At 44.5% G+C, this 16,978-nt stretch overlaps 1 protein-coding gene across 3 annotated transcripts in view; it reads right to left on the bottom strand.

Annotated features, from left to right (window-relative positions):
- TOGARAM2 (TOG array regulator of axonemal microtubules 2) overlaps nt 1-16,978 on the bottom strand; it is a 477,994-nt gene that overhangs the window by 81,760 nt on the left and 379,256 nt on the right. For all 3 annotated transcript variants that reach the window (XM_086926146.1, XM_086926144.1, XM_086926145.1), the window contains 2 exons: nt 12,850-13,008; nt 7,804-7,921 (listed from right to left, as the gene is read on the bottom strand). In XM_086926146.1, the coding sequence (XP_086782272.1) occupies nt 7,804-7,921; nt 12,850-13,008 (277 nt within the window). The remainder of the gene's footprint in view (nt 1-7,803; nt 7,922-12,849; nt 13,009-16,978) is intronic.

Here is a 16,978-nt window from a genome sequence, read left to right as displayed (position 1 = left end):
TATGGAGCTGATTAGAACCTAGAGAAACCATTGGCAGAACTAAAACTTATGCTAACCAGCACCTACTTCTTCCCTGGTACTAGACCTAGGTTAGGTATATTGGGATAGGCATATTTTAGAAGCACCATTTGAGTATTTTTAGCCTGTGTTATTTATGTTTGTATCTTTATATATGTCATAGCAACAGACAATGTATTACAGTATTATTCTATAATACTGTTCTCGCTGTACGCATTATATTTCGCTTTCTGTCTAATTATTGTAGCAGTTCATATCGCTTGCATGAGAAATAAGACTGTTCAATAAACCCTTTTATTGAAACACCCGTCTCTCTATTTCTATGCAATTCTGTAGAAACGAAGCATGCACGATTGACTGAGTGAAATAGTTATTTATGGTTTCCACAACTCTCAGGATATTGTTGCGGTCCTAGGGGAAACAAAGTTGTCATGTTTATGCGGTTGTCAGAGACTACTCCCTTCTTGTTTATTCGAGAAAGTTTCTAGTGACCTCTGAGTTAGCTGGCACACACACAATTAAGTTTAATATACTCGATAGAGACATACTGATCTCAGTCCTATGTCAAATCTATAGTGCATATTATTCAAATGCACAGAGCCTATTGGGAATATAGGAATTACACTACAATATCACTAGCTTTAGGAGAGGCAGTTGATTAATAAACAATTTACACCACAAAATAAAACAAATGGTGGCAGTAGGACAGAGAGACAGGGAGATACTGGGACAGAGAATCACAGACACTGAGGGGAACAGACAAAGGTACAGAAACTTAGAGACATTTATTCAAGGAGACCCAGTCACAGAAAGACTTTGGTGGCATAAGTTAACCACGGGTATGTATACTGTAACACATCTTTGAAGCCAGTAAAATGGTGTAAGAGTCATAAACAAATACAAAGTAGCGGAAGCATTAAAAAACAGAAGTCTTAAAGAAACACAAGAAACAAAAGTGGCAAATAATTAAATCCCTCACATAGTCTAGAATATCCAGGAACATACTGGGTCACTAGGAGCTGCCGCACTTTATCTTATGCATATATAATAATTGTCAAGCGACATGACAACTGCCTTGCTGATCATAAATATGTCTGAAATTCTATCTCTTTAGTCGGTTTAATTTTGCTGATTTGTAAAATTTTGATTTCTGTAGCTAGATTTTAGACTTCTAAACTCAAAATTGCTTTATGGTTTTAACCTCTATTTTAATCATGATTTTCAGCTTTTAGATTCGACCTTTCATATTTCTTCATTTGCATGAGACAATTCTATGTGTGAAGCACACTATGTGAACGAGCAATGTTATTATACAGATATGGATGAAAACATTACGGTAGTTTAAGCCATATACAAATCAATCAATCAATCAGAGTACTTGTAAAGCGTGCTACTTACCCGTGTGGGTCTCAAGGCGCTGAGGGGAGGGGGTGCTGCTACTGCTCGAAGAGTCAGGTCTTGAGGAGTCTTCTGAAGGCGAGTAGGCCTTGCATCTGCCGTAGGTGGGTAGGGAGGGTGTTCCAGGTCTTGGCGGCGAGGTAGGAGAAGGATCTGCCGCCGTAGGTTGTTCCCTGGATGCAGGGAACAGCGGCGAGGGCGAGGCTGGCGGGTGGGGGTGTAGAAGCTGAGTCTGCTGTTCAGGTAGGCTGGTCCAGCGTTGTGGAGTGCTTTGTGTGGGTGGAGGTGATCCTCTTGTCGACGGGGAGCCAGTGTAGGTCTCTCAGGTGGGGGGGTGATGTGGCTGCGGCAGGGGACGTTGACGATCAGTCGGGCGGAGGCATTTTGGATGCGTTGTAGTCGTCGTAGGTGTTTGGCTGGGATTCCTGCGTAGAGTGCGTTGCCATAGTCCAGTCTGCTGCTGACGAGGGCCTGTGTCACCGTTCTAGACATGGAGAGGGTGGAGTCTGGGATGAATCCTAGGTTGCGTGCATGGTCGGTGGGTGTCGGTGCTGGTCCCAGTGTGGTCGGCCACCAGGAGTCGTCCCAGGCTGAGGGGGTGGGTCCGAGGATGAGTACCTCCGTCTTGTCCGAGTTCAGCTTCAGACGGCTGTTCCTCATCCAGTCCTCAATGGCCTTCATTCCCTCGTGGAGGTTGGTTTTGGCGGTGTGCGGGTCCTTGGTGAGGGAGAGGATGAGCTGGGTGTCATCAGCATAGGAGATGATATTGAGGTCATGTTGGCGGGCTACTTGTGTGAGGGGGGCCATGTAGACGTTGAACAGCGTCGGGCTGAGGGATGAACCCTGGGGAACGCCGCAGATGATGTTGGTGGCCTCGGATCGGAAGGGCGGAAGGCGGACGATCTGGGTTCTGCCGGAGAGGAAGGACGTGGTCCAGTCAAGAGCCTTCTCTTGGATTCCAGCTTCTAGGAGGGGTGTCTTTAGAGTTTGATGGCAGACCGTGTCAATGGCGGCTGACAGGTCCAGGAGGATGAGCACTGATGTTTCGCCGTTGTCTAGTTGGCGCCTGATGTCGTCAGTGGCGGCGATGAGGGCTGTCTCGGTGCCGTGGGTTCTTCTGAACCCGGACTTGGACGGGTCCAAGATGTTGTTGTCTTCCAGGTGGCAGGCCAGTACATGTTGACGATTTTCTCGATGACCTTCGCCGGGAACGGGAGCAGGGAGATGGGCCGGAAGTTCTTGAGGTCCTTGGGGTCCGCTTTGGGCTTCTTGAGAAGGGCATTGATTTCGGCGTGTTTCCAGCTTTCCGGGAATGTCGCTGTTTCGAAGGAGATGTTGGTGACCTTCCGTAGTTGGGGTGCAATGGCAGCGTCTGCTTTGTTGAATACGTGGTGTGGGCATGGGTCTGATGGAGATCCTGAGTGGATGGAGTTCATGACCTTGCGTGTCTCGTTGCCGTTGACTTTGGACCAGGAAGTCAGGCGGTTAGCGTTGGTGGTGTTCACAGGGGAGGTGGGGTCTGGCATAGTCAGGGCGGTCATGGTGCTGAAGCTGTCATGGATGTCAGCGCTCTTGCGGTGGAAGAAGATGGCCAGTGAGTTGCAGACAACTAAGGATTTTATTTTTGTATGGTTCGCAATCTGAATTGAAATCAATATTGGTGTTCTCAAATCTGTTGTTAAAGGAGGCAAAGTGATAAATGAAGTGATGCAAAGTGATACGAAGTGTTGCAAAGTGATGTAAAGTGATAAAGTGATGCAAAGAGATATGAGTGATGCACAGTGATACGCATACAGTCACCTAGTTTGGTCAAGTGGTGAAGTCAAGGTTTGTGCAGGGGTTTCACCATCACAATCTGCAATTCGGCCATGGCACAGTATATATTACTCTCTCCTGTTACAACAAAAAGATTTGTGTTGCGCTCACCTCCATTTCACTCGCTATATTAGTATACTTTACTGAATAAAGCCAATGTACAAAATGCACATATCATGCTAGATCAATCAAACACTTGATAAAAACTCTTTATAGATACATATTAGGCCAACCTACTATGATTCAGTTCTGAGAGGGTCATGATCACAAATATCAACAAATACTTTCACAAACGAGTTTTAAACTGTCGCTGCAAGTACAGCTACATCTGATCAATACAACTGTCCGAAGCTACTAAAAAATAATAATTGTATTACAATAGTGGCCACATCAGATAAGATTACATTACTGACTACCCAAGTATTTTAGGATGGCTTTTAAGAAGTAACGTCAAAAATGTGAGCTTAATAGGAAATGCCACACCACGAGTAATGGAATAACACCCAGGACATGCCAGTTGGATATGGAGCCAAGGAAATACCACCAGCAATGTCTCCTCAATTGACCATGAATTATATATAATTCAACTATAACTCTAAATATGTTTTCCCATGAGCATATTGTCTCCAAAGATCGGCTTACCAGTTTCTGAATAAAGAATAATTTTACTATCAAATACATGCCTTTAATTTTTGGTAAATATAAATAATTCCTCCACACAAAAACCTACGATTGCCTGGGAAAATATTATTAAAATACCAGTTTTTACTTTAAATAAGGATGTTTGGACCCCAAACTGTTGGCTGTCATTTATATCAAGAACCAGATGTTCAAATGCCTCGGACAGATTCTGTGCCCACATTGCCATAGATTAATATAACATGCCAGAGATGGGCTATAATCTTAAGGATCTCCACAATATTTACATGCTGGGCACCATTTTATTAATGGTTGATACGAAAAAGCCAAGAACACCTACAGTATTCCAACAGTGGCCTCCGCTGTAGCAAGGCCACCACTGTGTTATGGATGGACACCTTAATGCCATGGATGCCACCAATATGTCAAAATTGACAGTATTATACCAGAGGTGGCTGCGTGGGCCAGGCTTGGCATAGTCAGGTCAATGATCCTCACAATCTGCCAAGAATGGCCTCTATTATGATGGGGCCACAATCATGTGATGGCGACACACTGTAATGCCGGAGTGTCCCAATATGTTATGGATGAATATTATTATGCAGGGAGTGGTTACCATTAAGTCTATGTGAGGTTGTCATTATGGAATTGATGTCCATGAGTAGACCAAGCATGCTCAAAATATCGAATATAGTAAGTGCTTTCATGGGGAAAATTAAATAAATCAGCAAAACAATAAGGCCAAACTTCCCATGCAACATATCTGTGAAATGCAGATACAGTCTGTAAATATACTTTCACTTAAGTACTATGCAATAAGGCTCCAACTTTATTAACAAATGTTAAGGAAAAATCTGTGCTACATTGGTGTACTTTTCAGAATATCACTTTCAGAATATCATTAGCTCTGGGGAGTGCCTTGGATGCGGGCTCGAATGGTTCAGCAGTCCTCTGGAAATTACCTGAGCCCTCGTTGGCTCCCCATATTTTGTTATAGGTTGTGTGCACAGCGTGTAAACGTATTGCACATTCATTTTAACTATGTTTCTTTTTACACAAAATACTCACTTTCCTAACCATTGCCTCCTCTGCCCTAGCCGGACTAAAGCTGCTCACCCTGTTTAGAGATATCTGCTGGCCCTGCAGAGATCTCTGTGCCTTCAGAGAGGTGGCTGCTATGGCGACTCCTCTGAAGGCACTAAAGGTTTGCTTAGTGGTAGCCATGTTTCAGGTGGTCGGTCACCAACCTTTTTTTTCAAAAACAAATCCCCAAAGCGTGAGTTTGTTTTTGAAAAACAAAAAACGAATGACCACCATGGATGTTTTTTCCCACAGAGTGGGAGTAATTTTAACATTTTTTTCTGTTTTGGACTGCCAAAGCTTTCAATGGTGGTTCGGAACTGAAAATAAGTATATCAGACAACTTGTGTAAATAGGGCCGATAATCTGATGCACCAATACCGACAGCCCCAATTCCGTCAGGCCACTGGTGTAGAGTTTTCTGTAGCAGAACCTGTGGAGGTTCCACCACGGGGAACATGACACTCCGGCCAACTCTACATAGAGCGGACAAACCATCAGTTTACTTTGCTTCGTTTATGGCCCTAAATAGCTATGAAGGGTAAGTTGAAGGGGGAGATTCCCAAACATTTTGCGCTGGTGTAGCATCATAAAGATGAAACTATCCAGCACAAAATGTTTTTTCCTAATTTACTCTTATGTGCAAAAAAACTTGTTTTATGCTGGAAAGTACCCTAAACGTAACGCAAAGCTGCACCAAAGGGGAGTTATATCTGTGGTATTTGGGCTTTCCCATGCAACCACCCATGCCTTTTGATGCTAAACCCAATCTACAAACAATAGTAGGCAGAGTTTAGAGCCAAAAGTTCACACCATCTGAAAGGAGGCATTAAAAGGACAAATGTTTTTATTTCCCCTGCCTTTACCAATTTTGCATATGTGCTGCACTGCGCAGCACACATACAAAGTAGGAAAAGTTTAACATGTGTCTAAGCATAGTATTTTGTAGTGGAAGGGGATCCTTCCAGTTCAAAACCTATGGTAGACTCAGACACATACCCCAGCATTATGGCGCTAAGGTGTGTGCCTGGCGCAGGGAAGCTGAAATCAGCGCTGGCAATAGGTAGAGAGGAGGAGAGAGACATATCTGTAGATATGGCACCCGCCTGCTCCCTCCCTGTCACGCAACGCAGCACAGCATTTTTGCCTGCTGCGCCGCATTCCATGAATCTTTTAAGAATCTTGGCTTTCGTGTTTTCCTTACATCATTGTGATTGTTCAGTTTATTCCTCAAGTAATCTGGTTCTTGGGAAGTAGACACATCCTATGCCTAGAACAATTACATTTTATATTTAACAACAGTGGTCCTATGCAAGAGTAGGAATGAAGAATGTAATAATATAGACACAGTGGAACTATATTGGTTGAAGTGATTTGTCCAGCCGGACAGTGATCACAAAAATCTTTACTATAAACAAGATAGACAAGGAAAAATTCTCTTACATTCAACAAAGAGTGAGACACAAGCCTGTGCCTTCACGCTTACAGATTGGCAAAGTGAAAGAATAGGGAAAGAAAAAAGATATTTAGGCAGAAAGTGAGCGATTTCTGTGAAATGAGAAAATGACAGAAATTCATGGACACCATTAATTGCATATCTCAATAAATATACATATTCATATATGGTGTGACAAGAGGTCGACGACGTTTCGATTCCATAACCAAAATGCAAGGAATCATCATCAGGACACAAAGTATTATGCCTAAAGACTGTTCTACACAATAGCCTAGGGAAAAGAAAATTGAAATAATTCAGTTTAAGGAACACAGAACAGAACATATTTTGTGACTTCCAGTGAATCTAAGTGACTAAACGGTCCTGGCAATTTCACAAAAAATAATTGCCGAGGCTGACATCTTTGGAAGCTGGGGGATCACAATAGAGCCTTATGTCAAACCAAGGTACCCTGACATACTTGTCCCGGCGGAAAAAGCGGCAGCTCCAGCTATCATGAATACTCTAAAAAACTCGGTCCTCAGAGGCAGGCCCGGACTGGCCGTTGCAGGCACCGGGAAATCCCCCGGTGGGCCGCAGGGGTGGGGGCCGGTTTGGGCCCCCTGGGGGCCGTTTTTGTTACAGGGCCGTATTTGCAGCATAGCTGAAAAACGGCCCTGTAACAAAATCGGCCGAAAACCGGCCCTGGCAGAGAGCGCGGCCGCCCCCCCTCCCTCCGGGAGGTGGGGAGGGGGGGCCGGCCGAGCACTTTGCCAGGGCCGGTTTTGGTTCCCAGTGCGGCTCTGCTCAGAGGAGCGGTAGGACCAGGGAGCAATAAAATTGATCTACACATCAATAGCACTGGAGCCACTGTAGATGAACACACACAAATGTTCGACTCAGGATGGATTGCCAGAACTCTAAAGGCACAGGCTTGTGTCTCACTCTTTGTTGAATGTAAGAGAATTTTTCCTTGTCTATCTTGTTTATAGTAAAGATTTTTGTGATCACTGTCCGGTTGGACAAATCACTTCAACCAATATAGTTCCACTGTGTCTATATTATTACATTCTTCATTCCTACTCTTGCATAGGACCACTGTTGTTAAATATAAACTATATTACCCGAGGTCCTGTGCTGACTTATTGGGTGCCCTTGTTGTCCCTCAGCTAGAACAATTACATGACACAATATCAGTAATCAAGAATCATCTAATTTGGAAGACCTGGTGAAACATGTTTCTCTTTCCAAATATATCCTTTAAGCAGAGCTACAGTTGCCTCGACTGCTTTTGAATGTGTTGAAGGGTCGAAGTGTTGTAGGGCTTCCTCAAATGATACACATTGCACACATAACACTGACACACTGAAGTGCTGTTTTGTATCCTTTTTTCTATGTTTTTAGGAAATATCCCTTACTTTATTTTTAATGATGGTCATGATGTCACGCAAGTCATGAGCACAGACTGACCGCTCCATGAGCCCGTCAAACTTTGGATGAGGCATCAGAACAGAAAGCATCTTCCGGCCATAATACCTGGAACAAGAAAGAAAGGCAACACTAGCAGGTGTAGAGGAGGGACCAGGCACATACATTCATTGGTGTTAGCTATAGAGGCAGTTAAAGAAGTAGTCACACAATATAAAAGTTCTACACCATGTTACTTGAATGTTATATTTTGAGGCTCCAATGGCATTAAACGGTCATTTGACCTCTTTAATGACTACTGCTAAACTTGGGGATACTTTAAAAGTAAATCTTACTTTGTGTCGTACATTTGCATCACTAACATGGAAGAATCTACATTTTACCAGAAGGCTGTGAAGGGAATGAAACAAAGTCAGTGGGTACCACAATGGAGCGAGATATAGCTCGTGGACAATCCAAGGACCTGAGAGCACAAATTAGGACATTCACGGAGGGAGCCTCCCACAGCGCCAGAGTTGTGGTGGTCTACACAAGGGGGAAGAATGCAAAGCCTAAAATATACACCTCTGAAGAATACAGATATTCATACACATTTCTGATGAAAACGCATATTTCTGGAATGTGTGCTTGCACTGAAAAGTACCTGCAAACTTTATATCTACAGCCCTTTGATGTATTCCATTATAAGGTGCGGCAACGTCACTGCCATGAAGCATAAAGTTTTGCGGAATAGTGTGTAGATGCATCTGTGTTTGTAGATACTTACCCATTTGGGGTTAGTCATTATAAAGCAGTTATAAACGAGGGTGTAGCATCAGTTTTTAGCGATCTCTGGAATGCATGATGGTTGCTGATTACTCTAATTCTTGCAAAGTTTCATGACTTTGCTACTTGAACTGAGAAGTGGTTTCCTCCAGAACAGGCTTTGTTCAATCAAAAGAGACTTGTATAGTGCGGCTAATCACCTGTGAAGGTGTCCAGACGCTGAGGATTCTTGCTGCGGAGGCTCAGTCGAACAGCCAGGTCTTGAGTTCTTTCCTGAATTCCAGCAGAGAGGGTGAGGTCAAGAGATGAAGAGGGAGGCCGCTCCAGGACCTGGCCACAAGGCAGGAGGTTGTTGAAGGAAGGGACAGAAAGATGTGGAAGCAGTCTGGAACAAGGTTCTCTGTTTTCTCTCTATGTATACTTCACAATACGCCAATCAATTTGACATTGGCAGTAAGTGGGTGGAGTGGTAGAAATGTCTGTAAATCGAAAACTGTGGTGGGAATTTCCTCCCTTTAGCACTACCAAACAATGAAAAAAGGAAGTTTTTCAGACCTTCTGTAGTAGTTTGGTGGCATCATTAGATGGCACCCTGAGCTGCTTCCTTAGTTCCACTCAAGGAAGTGATGAATCTGGCTCTGTACAATTATAAACATCTCTGGCAGCTATCAGGAGCATCTTCAGTAATACACAGAGTTGACCGTAAACTACCTCGCAATCTTCTGGTTATGGTCACACATATTTCTGGTAGCTTATTGCTTCGATAGATGACGTGGTTATGACCACGTTGATGTAATTTCCATTTTTTTGTCTCTGAAATGTTGGCCTGATGCACAAATACACCAGAAGGGATTATTGGCGATGGTCAAAGCTCAGCCCTTTCTTCATGATAACCACTTCACATTAGAATCTGAACCTGAGGCACAGAGAAAAAATACGCCTAAGCCAAGAAGCATGCAGGAATAAGAGGCTCCCAGGAGGTGGATTGCCAGTGACACATGGTAGCACAGGCTAAGAAAAGGAATGTTGTCCAATAAGACTTGATGAATGCATTAAGACCTGTGCTGTTCAGTGCACCAAGCAGAAGTGGGAAATGATGCACAATGTAGAACAGCTCTGAAGCACTTTGCCTGTTCTGCATGCGGCTGATAATAGGCAACAAGGCAGCCCAGCCGATGAGATGCGTCACGTTTTTTTTTATCTTTTTCTTCCTGCGTCTTTCTACTATGTGCGTTTTTCTTCTCCCTTACTCTCTGTAAATGTCTGATGCAGAAAATTAAGCCCTGGTCGCGAAAAACGAGTGCCGATGGCTCCCACCGGCAACCATTGGCTCAAATTACCAACTGGCTGTGAGTGCTCTTGTGAAAGGAGTTAGCACCTGGAAGTACAATGCACCAAGTGCCATGAGAGGGAAATGAGCTTATCCTCTCACTATCTGATCATGAGAAGGATGTCAAGTACTGTCAAGCAATGCTTTCCAAGCACCTCTTTGTGTGACATACAAAGATTGAAACCCTTTGCCTGTATATCCTCACCCCTTCACACTCTCCTCCTGATCAAGAACATAGGAGTGATAATGCCTGGCCCTTGTTTTCTGGCAAACTACTCGCAATGGTGTATGTAGTTCCAACTCTTTAAACCTGGGCTGGAAGATTATTACGGTCTATAGAAATAAAAGTCATAAACAGAATGTATGCAAAGAGAGAGCCTTATTTAATATTTTCACACTTTTAATGATTGTAATGCCACTCTTTGGGAAGACCACCAAGAAGATACAATCAGCAGGCCAGCAGAAGCAGCTGGTCTTCTGTTTGTTTTGTATACTGTGTGATTTGTATGGTTGATGTTTGTTTGGAATTACAGTTAGCCATTGATTGTAAATTTGTTCTTATAGATCCACCAACTCCTAGATCCCTGGCCTTCTTCGAAGATGTGACTTCTGCTGTAAGATCCCTGTCTGGTTACCATGGAAGCAGGTATCCATGTGCTGACTGGTTGGGACGCTGCACTTCTCTAATGTGGTTGACAAATGTATCTAAGGGCTTTGTTTCACTCACCAAAAATTCTCTGACATTGGACACTTTTTTCTCTGACATCATACTGTCAATGCAACAACCATAATATAGAGGGAACATATTCTGGCCTACTCTAAAAATCACATAAACATTATTATTTGTTTGTTTGAGTGACTTGTTACCCAGAATGATGTCATAACTCTGACAGGCACTCCCATCCTAGTACATTAAATTGTACAGCAGCAGGCAGCAGGAGCACACTCAGGATATTTAAAGATGGGGTTCAGATATGGGTTTGTGTATAGGGTTCATTCAGGAGGAGGAGGTGGTAGAGAATGTTGCAGGCCTCAAGCACTTAATGCTTGGTCTCCCAACCAAGGTTCCAACCTCCTGGACCTTGAGTCCAGAGGCACACTAACATATCGGGCGCACTGTCCCTGTTTGTGTTATCGCACCTTTATCTAGTTGCACCTGCTACACCCCAGGGCAGTGCGCCTGTTTGCACAAACAATGCGCTGTCCTCAGAGCAAGTGCGAATTCAGACAGTTTTCACCTGAGCTCAGAGCAGCGCATTAATGAAAAACGGTTTGGAACCCAAACTTCATCTTTCATTGGAGGAGGACCAGCCTATGTTTGAACAGTTGAAAAGGCATTCCCCTGCAGGTGGGCACAGTGTGTTATTGCACCTGACCCCAGGTTTATACCTAGGGGTCCTTGTGACTCTTGTTCCCCCAACCTCTATTTAGTTTGGCATGGCCACAAAGGCAATTTTTTCCTTGTTTCCACAGGGCCACACCCGAATGTAAAGAAGACAAAGCCCCACTGCGATTGCACCAGTTCAAAATGAGCATAGGCAGCCTTTTTTATAATACCAAATTACTCTAGGGGTGCAAGAAGTGGCACCAATGCTTATTGCACAACCCAAGCACTTTGTAATGTAATCTTATGTAAAGCAAGCATATTTATAGAGTGCTACTGATACCCAATGAAAAGGGCTTCCAGGAGCTACGTTCTATGAGCTGCCAATCAAATAGGCACATCTGCCAAGGTGTGAGGAGGACTCAAAAAGCCAAGCATTGCGTTCTTTAAGAAAGCTGGTAAAAGAAGGTGGTTTTAAGTTTGATCAAAAGTTGGTTTCATACGTTCGCACCTAAAACTGCGAAAGAATGATGTCTCTCCGATCAAGGCACTATCTGGGAGGGAGGAAGCGAAGAGATTGGAAGCAACTTCTGTAATGTGGTCTCAGAGGTTCAATGTGGCCCTCACAATTATATGTCACTTCCGTCACTCCTCATGCATTGTCTTGTGAATGCAGGACAACCTGCTAGCGCTCACTTGCATGAAGCTAAATATGACAAGCAACACTCATTTACTTAACAGATCTGCGTGTGTGTGAGACAGAGAAGGACTACTGCAAGTGATATGCATGGTCTAGTCATTTATTTTGGATGTTTATAGAAGCAAAAAAAATTAGTAGCCGAGGTCCAAGAAGCTTGCATAACAAACAGGTGTGGGTGCTTAAGAGTCACATTCTTGGTAATGAAGGATCATCTTGTAGGTTTGTATGTATGTGCCATTTCCCACAAATCTAACCAAAAGGCAGCAGAGTGCTGTACAAGGTCAAAGGCGAGGCGACAGTCAAGGAGTGAAGCATCACGGAACCAAACAACATAGCAAAATGTAACGACTGTCACAATGCTATAATAATGTGCAAGTAAATACACGGAGGAATCAGACTATAGCAGACTTAATCATACCGTTCACCCATTAATAAATTCATAATTCAACAATGGCCTCGGATCTACACTGGGGGCAGGAAAAGGACATACACTATGGTGATTCAGAGAGTCCTCCTAATCCCAAAGGCTGGGTACATGAAGAAGCTGTAGGAAGGACCAAGTATGGGTACCTGCTGGGGCCAGTCACATGAACGAATGGGATTAGTCAAAAGAGATCAGGGGAGCCCAGGCCAGCCATTGAGATCAATAATGGCACAAGCATTTATCTAGCTTCCTTTGGCACATATATCAGAAACAAAACCTCTCTGCAAACTTTATCACAATGAGAAATGAACAAATGTAGACTGCCTTTCGATTGCACAAGGAATCATTTTCAGGATCAACGTAGCAAACATTTTTTCTTAACTGGCTAAGTATTCTCTCAGGTGGCTCTCTAGAATTAGGCCAACTGTGGTTCACATGGTGCAGATAACGAAACGTCGAGTGCAATAACCCACAAAGTGATCGGTAGCACTACCTGGTGTCCTGGTGCGTGTCCTGCGCAAGCTTCGCTATCGTGCGCAGCAGCATGTCTGTACAATCCTTGGTGCCAGAGAGAAGTCGCTCAGCCCCCAGCAGTTCCACCACACTCAGCAGGTGTTCCCCAGAGCATTTGCGAACTGAGCTGTTGCGATGGCTGGGAAAAGAAATCAAAGGGAGTCTGCTTAGCAAACCCATAGAAATCTCAGACTCAGAGATGGTCACATATGTCATGCATTCTGTAAGTCCAAAGAGATTTTCTAAGCAGGTCACAAGACTATGAAAAAGTTAGGCCAATCTTTCACACATTCTGCCTGCAAATGTACCTCGCCCTCGCAGAGACCCCCCGCATCCGCAGGCGGAAGAGCTTTCTCCTACGTCGCAGCCAAAGCCTGGAACGAGTTCCCTGTCAACATCAGACGCTCCCCCACTCTGCAACCCTTCAGGAAGAAACTCATGACCTGGCTCTTCGACTGAACCGGAGCTGCACCTCCCTCTAGCCCCCCTTCCCAGCGCCTTGAGACCCTCACAGGTGAGTAGCGCGCTTTATAAATCCCTGATTGATTGATTGACCTCTCTAATTAAATGCAGTAGCATTATTTCTCACCATTAGCCTTTCTTCTCTTTCTTCCTTGCCAACTTTGAGCCTCGCTGTCTACACAATGATCTTACATCTACAGTTGCAATCAGAGAAACATTTCATTTAGTACTTACTCCAACAATACAGAATGGAGTATTCAAACGGACTCACTCCCTTATTTACTTAGTATTCAGATATATTAAAATGCAACCTATCACTGGGCAGTGTCCAACATTGCTCGTAGAGATCCCATGGCAAATTTTCAGGATATCCAATGACTAATAAATGATTCCTATTTAAATTCACTGAATGAAAATCTATCTCATGTGAATATCCCATAAATTAGCCTTGGATCGAATTCTCTTGGACACCCCTTTACTAGGCAAAATGTGTATCTTAAAATGGAAGTCAATAGTGCCTTGAGCTAATACACATGAATATAGGTACAAAGTTCTTCACATAAGCACCTTCTCAATTACAAATCAACTGATGCAGAGAGTACAGACTAGCAGTATTACAGACAGGGGAGTTACCTAAGGTGATATTGGATTAAAGGCCACATGGATGTGGTTGAACTCTCAGAAGCAGCATGAAAACATAAAAGTTTGCTCGCTGGTGGAGTAGTCACAAATTCCATTGCTTGAGATCCAAGTAGGAAGGATATACAGAGCATCATACAAAAGCGAACAGTTGTGACAGAGATGGCTGCATGTACGAAGAAACCAATCGTAGGCAAAAGAGAAACTTCAATGATGTTGTTAAGGGATGCCTTTTTTTAAAATAAAAGCCCCTCTTTACGTTCCCAACAGTAATATTGTTGAGAACTTTATTTTGATCCATGGTCTGAAATCTCATACACTGATGACATGCTTGTTGTGCGAACTATTGCTGATTCTAAATCTTCATATATAAATAATACAGCAAACTATATGCTACTTAAAAGTTAATGCAGTTTTAATAACAATCCTCAAAAACCAACACATGAGAAATTAAGTTAAGTCCATGATGTCACCAAACACCATATGGAACCTTCAATCCTACCACATGATCCTAAAATATGAATAGTGTTATATCCTGGCTTTGATGTTATTCATGTATCTCTTGCTCTGCCAGTGGAATGCTCATCCAATGATGTGTTACAGAATGGTGGGAGCCAGAGATGTCAGTTGAGAAGGGCTGAGCAGCATACTGGCTGCTCCTGGTGGGGTCTTGTATTGGATTGAACTGGATGACTTGTAACTTACTACTAATAAACATCTAAAGATCCTCTACACGTCTGGACTAAGTTACTACAATGTTTGGTGACGATCTTCAAAAGAACCTGCATCTTCCACCTTTTCAATCTTCAATCAACTTCTACTACAGACTTTACAGTAACTGAAGCCTTGTTTCTTCCTTCAACTGGCATCCTTGACCCCACCAGTGACCTCCCATCGGTCGCCCTCATCGCAAAGTGCCAGTTCCATTCTACGCAGCACAGTCTGTTAAAGAGCTGTTCATCTTCTAAAGGCTGTCTACTCTCATGAGTGCATCTCTTAAGTTTCAGACATAGACTACTTCTAGTGGTGCAGAGCCTTCTGTGAGGGTAAGCCTACGTCTGCACACTGTCTGGTGAAGAAGTGTGTTTTCTCATGTGTGTGCCAGTCTGAACTGTTCTACAATCCTGCATGCCTGTCTTGGAGGAAGTGCCAGTTCCAGTTTCTAAGTAGCTCCTATCTCTGCCTGCTGTTCATACAGCATCTCTAAAGCTCTGTTTGCTGTACCCGCAGTGTCTTTTTTAGAAGCAGACTATTTCCAAGCTACACATAGTGACAAATACACCAAAACCATTTACATTTGAAGAAGGAATCTTTGTGGTGTTGTCAACTAGTTTATGATTCCATCTACTTTTGTTTGTCAAAAAAAAGTATTACTATCAACAACGCAAGTACACATATAGAAGATAAATGTGATTTAAAATGTCAGGATTGTGTAAAGGAGATATTATCGGAAAAGAAAAGACTGAAAAGTATAACAAGCATTTGCAATGCAATAGGTCTCGCATTAGGAAAGTTTGAGCTATTGGTACTGTAAATGACAATGTTTTTTTTTTTATGTGTTGGTTTTGAAAATAGCGAAATTAATAGCTTTGTCATTTACAATGCCAATAGTTTTAACTTTTGCATATGTGACACCTATAGCATTTGTAATGCAATATGTGTTGTATTTACGTGACCTAGATGTATTGATATTACAAATAAAAATGGCTTTTAATTTTTTTAAGAATTAATACTGAAATAAAAGTTATTGTAATTTATAATGGTGTGTGCAGGTGCAGTGTGTGTGCAGGTGCAGTGTGTGTGAGGGTGCGGTGTGTGAGTGTGCGGTGTGTTAAGGGTGCGGTGTGTGAGGGTGCGGGGTGAGGGGTGTGAGGGTGCGGCGTGTGAGGGTGCGGCGTGTGAGGGTGCGGCGTGTGAGGGTGCGGCGTGTGAGGGTACAGTGTGTGAGGGTGCAGTGTGTGTGTGTGAGGGTGCAGTGTGTGTGCGGGTGCAGTGTATGTGCGGGTGCAGTGTGTGTGCAGGTGCAGTGTGTGTGTGCGGGTGCAGTGTGTGTGTGCGGGTGCAGTGTGTGTGTGCGGGTGCAGTGTGTGTGTGCGGGTGCGGTGTGTGCGGGTGCGGTGTGTGAGGGTGCGGGGTGTGAGGGTGCGGGGTGTGAGGGTGTGGGGTGTGAGGGTGGGGGCTGTGAGGGGGTAGTGTGTGTGTGGGTGCGGTGTGTGTGGGTGCGGTGTGTGTGTGTGTGCGGTGTGTGTGTGTGCGTGTGTGTGTGGTGTGTGTGTGTGGTTGCGGTGTGTTGTGTGTGAGTGTGCAGTGTGTGAGGGTTCAGTGTGTGTGAGGGTGCGGTGTGTGAGGGTGCGGTATGGGAGGCTGCGGTGTGTGAAGGTGCAGTGTGTGTGTGAGGGTGCAGTGTGTGCGTGAGGGAACAGTGTGTGCGAGGGTGCGGTGTGTAAGGGTGCAGTGTCTGTGAGGGTGCAGTGTCTGAGGGTGCAGTGTGTGTGAGGGTGCAGTGTGTGTAAGGTTACGGTGTGTGAGGGTGCGGTGTGTGAGGGTGCGGTGTGTGCGGGTGTGGTGTGTGAGGGTGCGGTGTGTGAGGGTGCGGGGTGGGAGGGTGTGGGGTGTGAGGGTGTGGGTTGTGAGGGTGCAGTGTGTGTGCGGGTGCAGTGTATGTGCGGGTGCAGTGTGTGTGTGTGCGGGTGCAGTGTGTGTGTGCGGGTGCGGTGTGTGCAGGTGCAGTGTGTGTGTGCGGGTGCGGTGTGTGAGGGTGCGCTGTGTGAGGGTGCGGAGTGTGAGGGTGTGGGGTGTGGGTTGTGCGGGGGTAGTGTGTGTGTGGGTGCGGTGTGTGTGGGTGCGGTGTGTGTGGATGTGGTGTGTGTGTGTGTGCGGTGTGTGTGTGTGCGTGTGTGTGTGGTGTGTGTGTGTGGGTGCGGTGTGTTGTGTGTGAGTGTGCAGTGTGTGAGGGTTCAGTGTGTGTGAGGGTGCGGTGTGTGAGGGTGCGGTATGTGAGGCTGCGG

Source organism: Lissotriton vulgaris, chromosome 6 (assembly GCF_964263255.1).
Source record: "Lissotriton vulgaris chromosome 6, aLisVul1.2, whole genome shotgun sequence".
Classification (NCBI taxonomy): domain Eukaryota; kingdom Metazoa; phylum Chordata; class Amphibia; order Caudata; family Salamandridae; genus Lissotriton; species Lissotriton vulgaris.
Note: the sequence above shows the minus strand (reverse complement) of the source record. Positions and strands in the feature narration are given on the sequence as shown.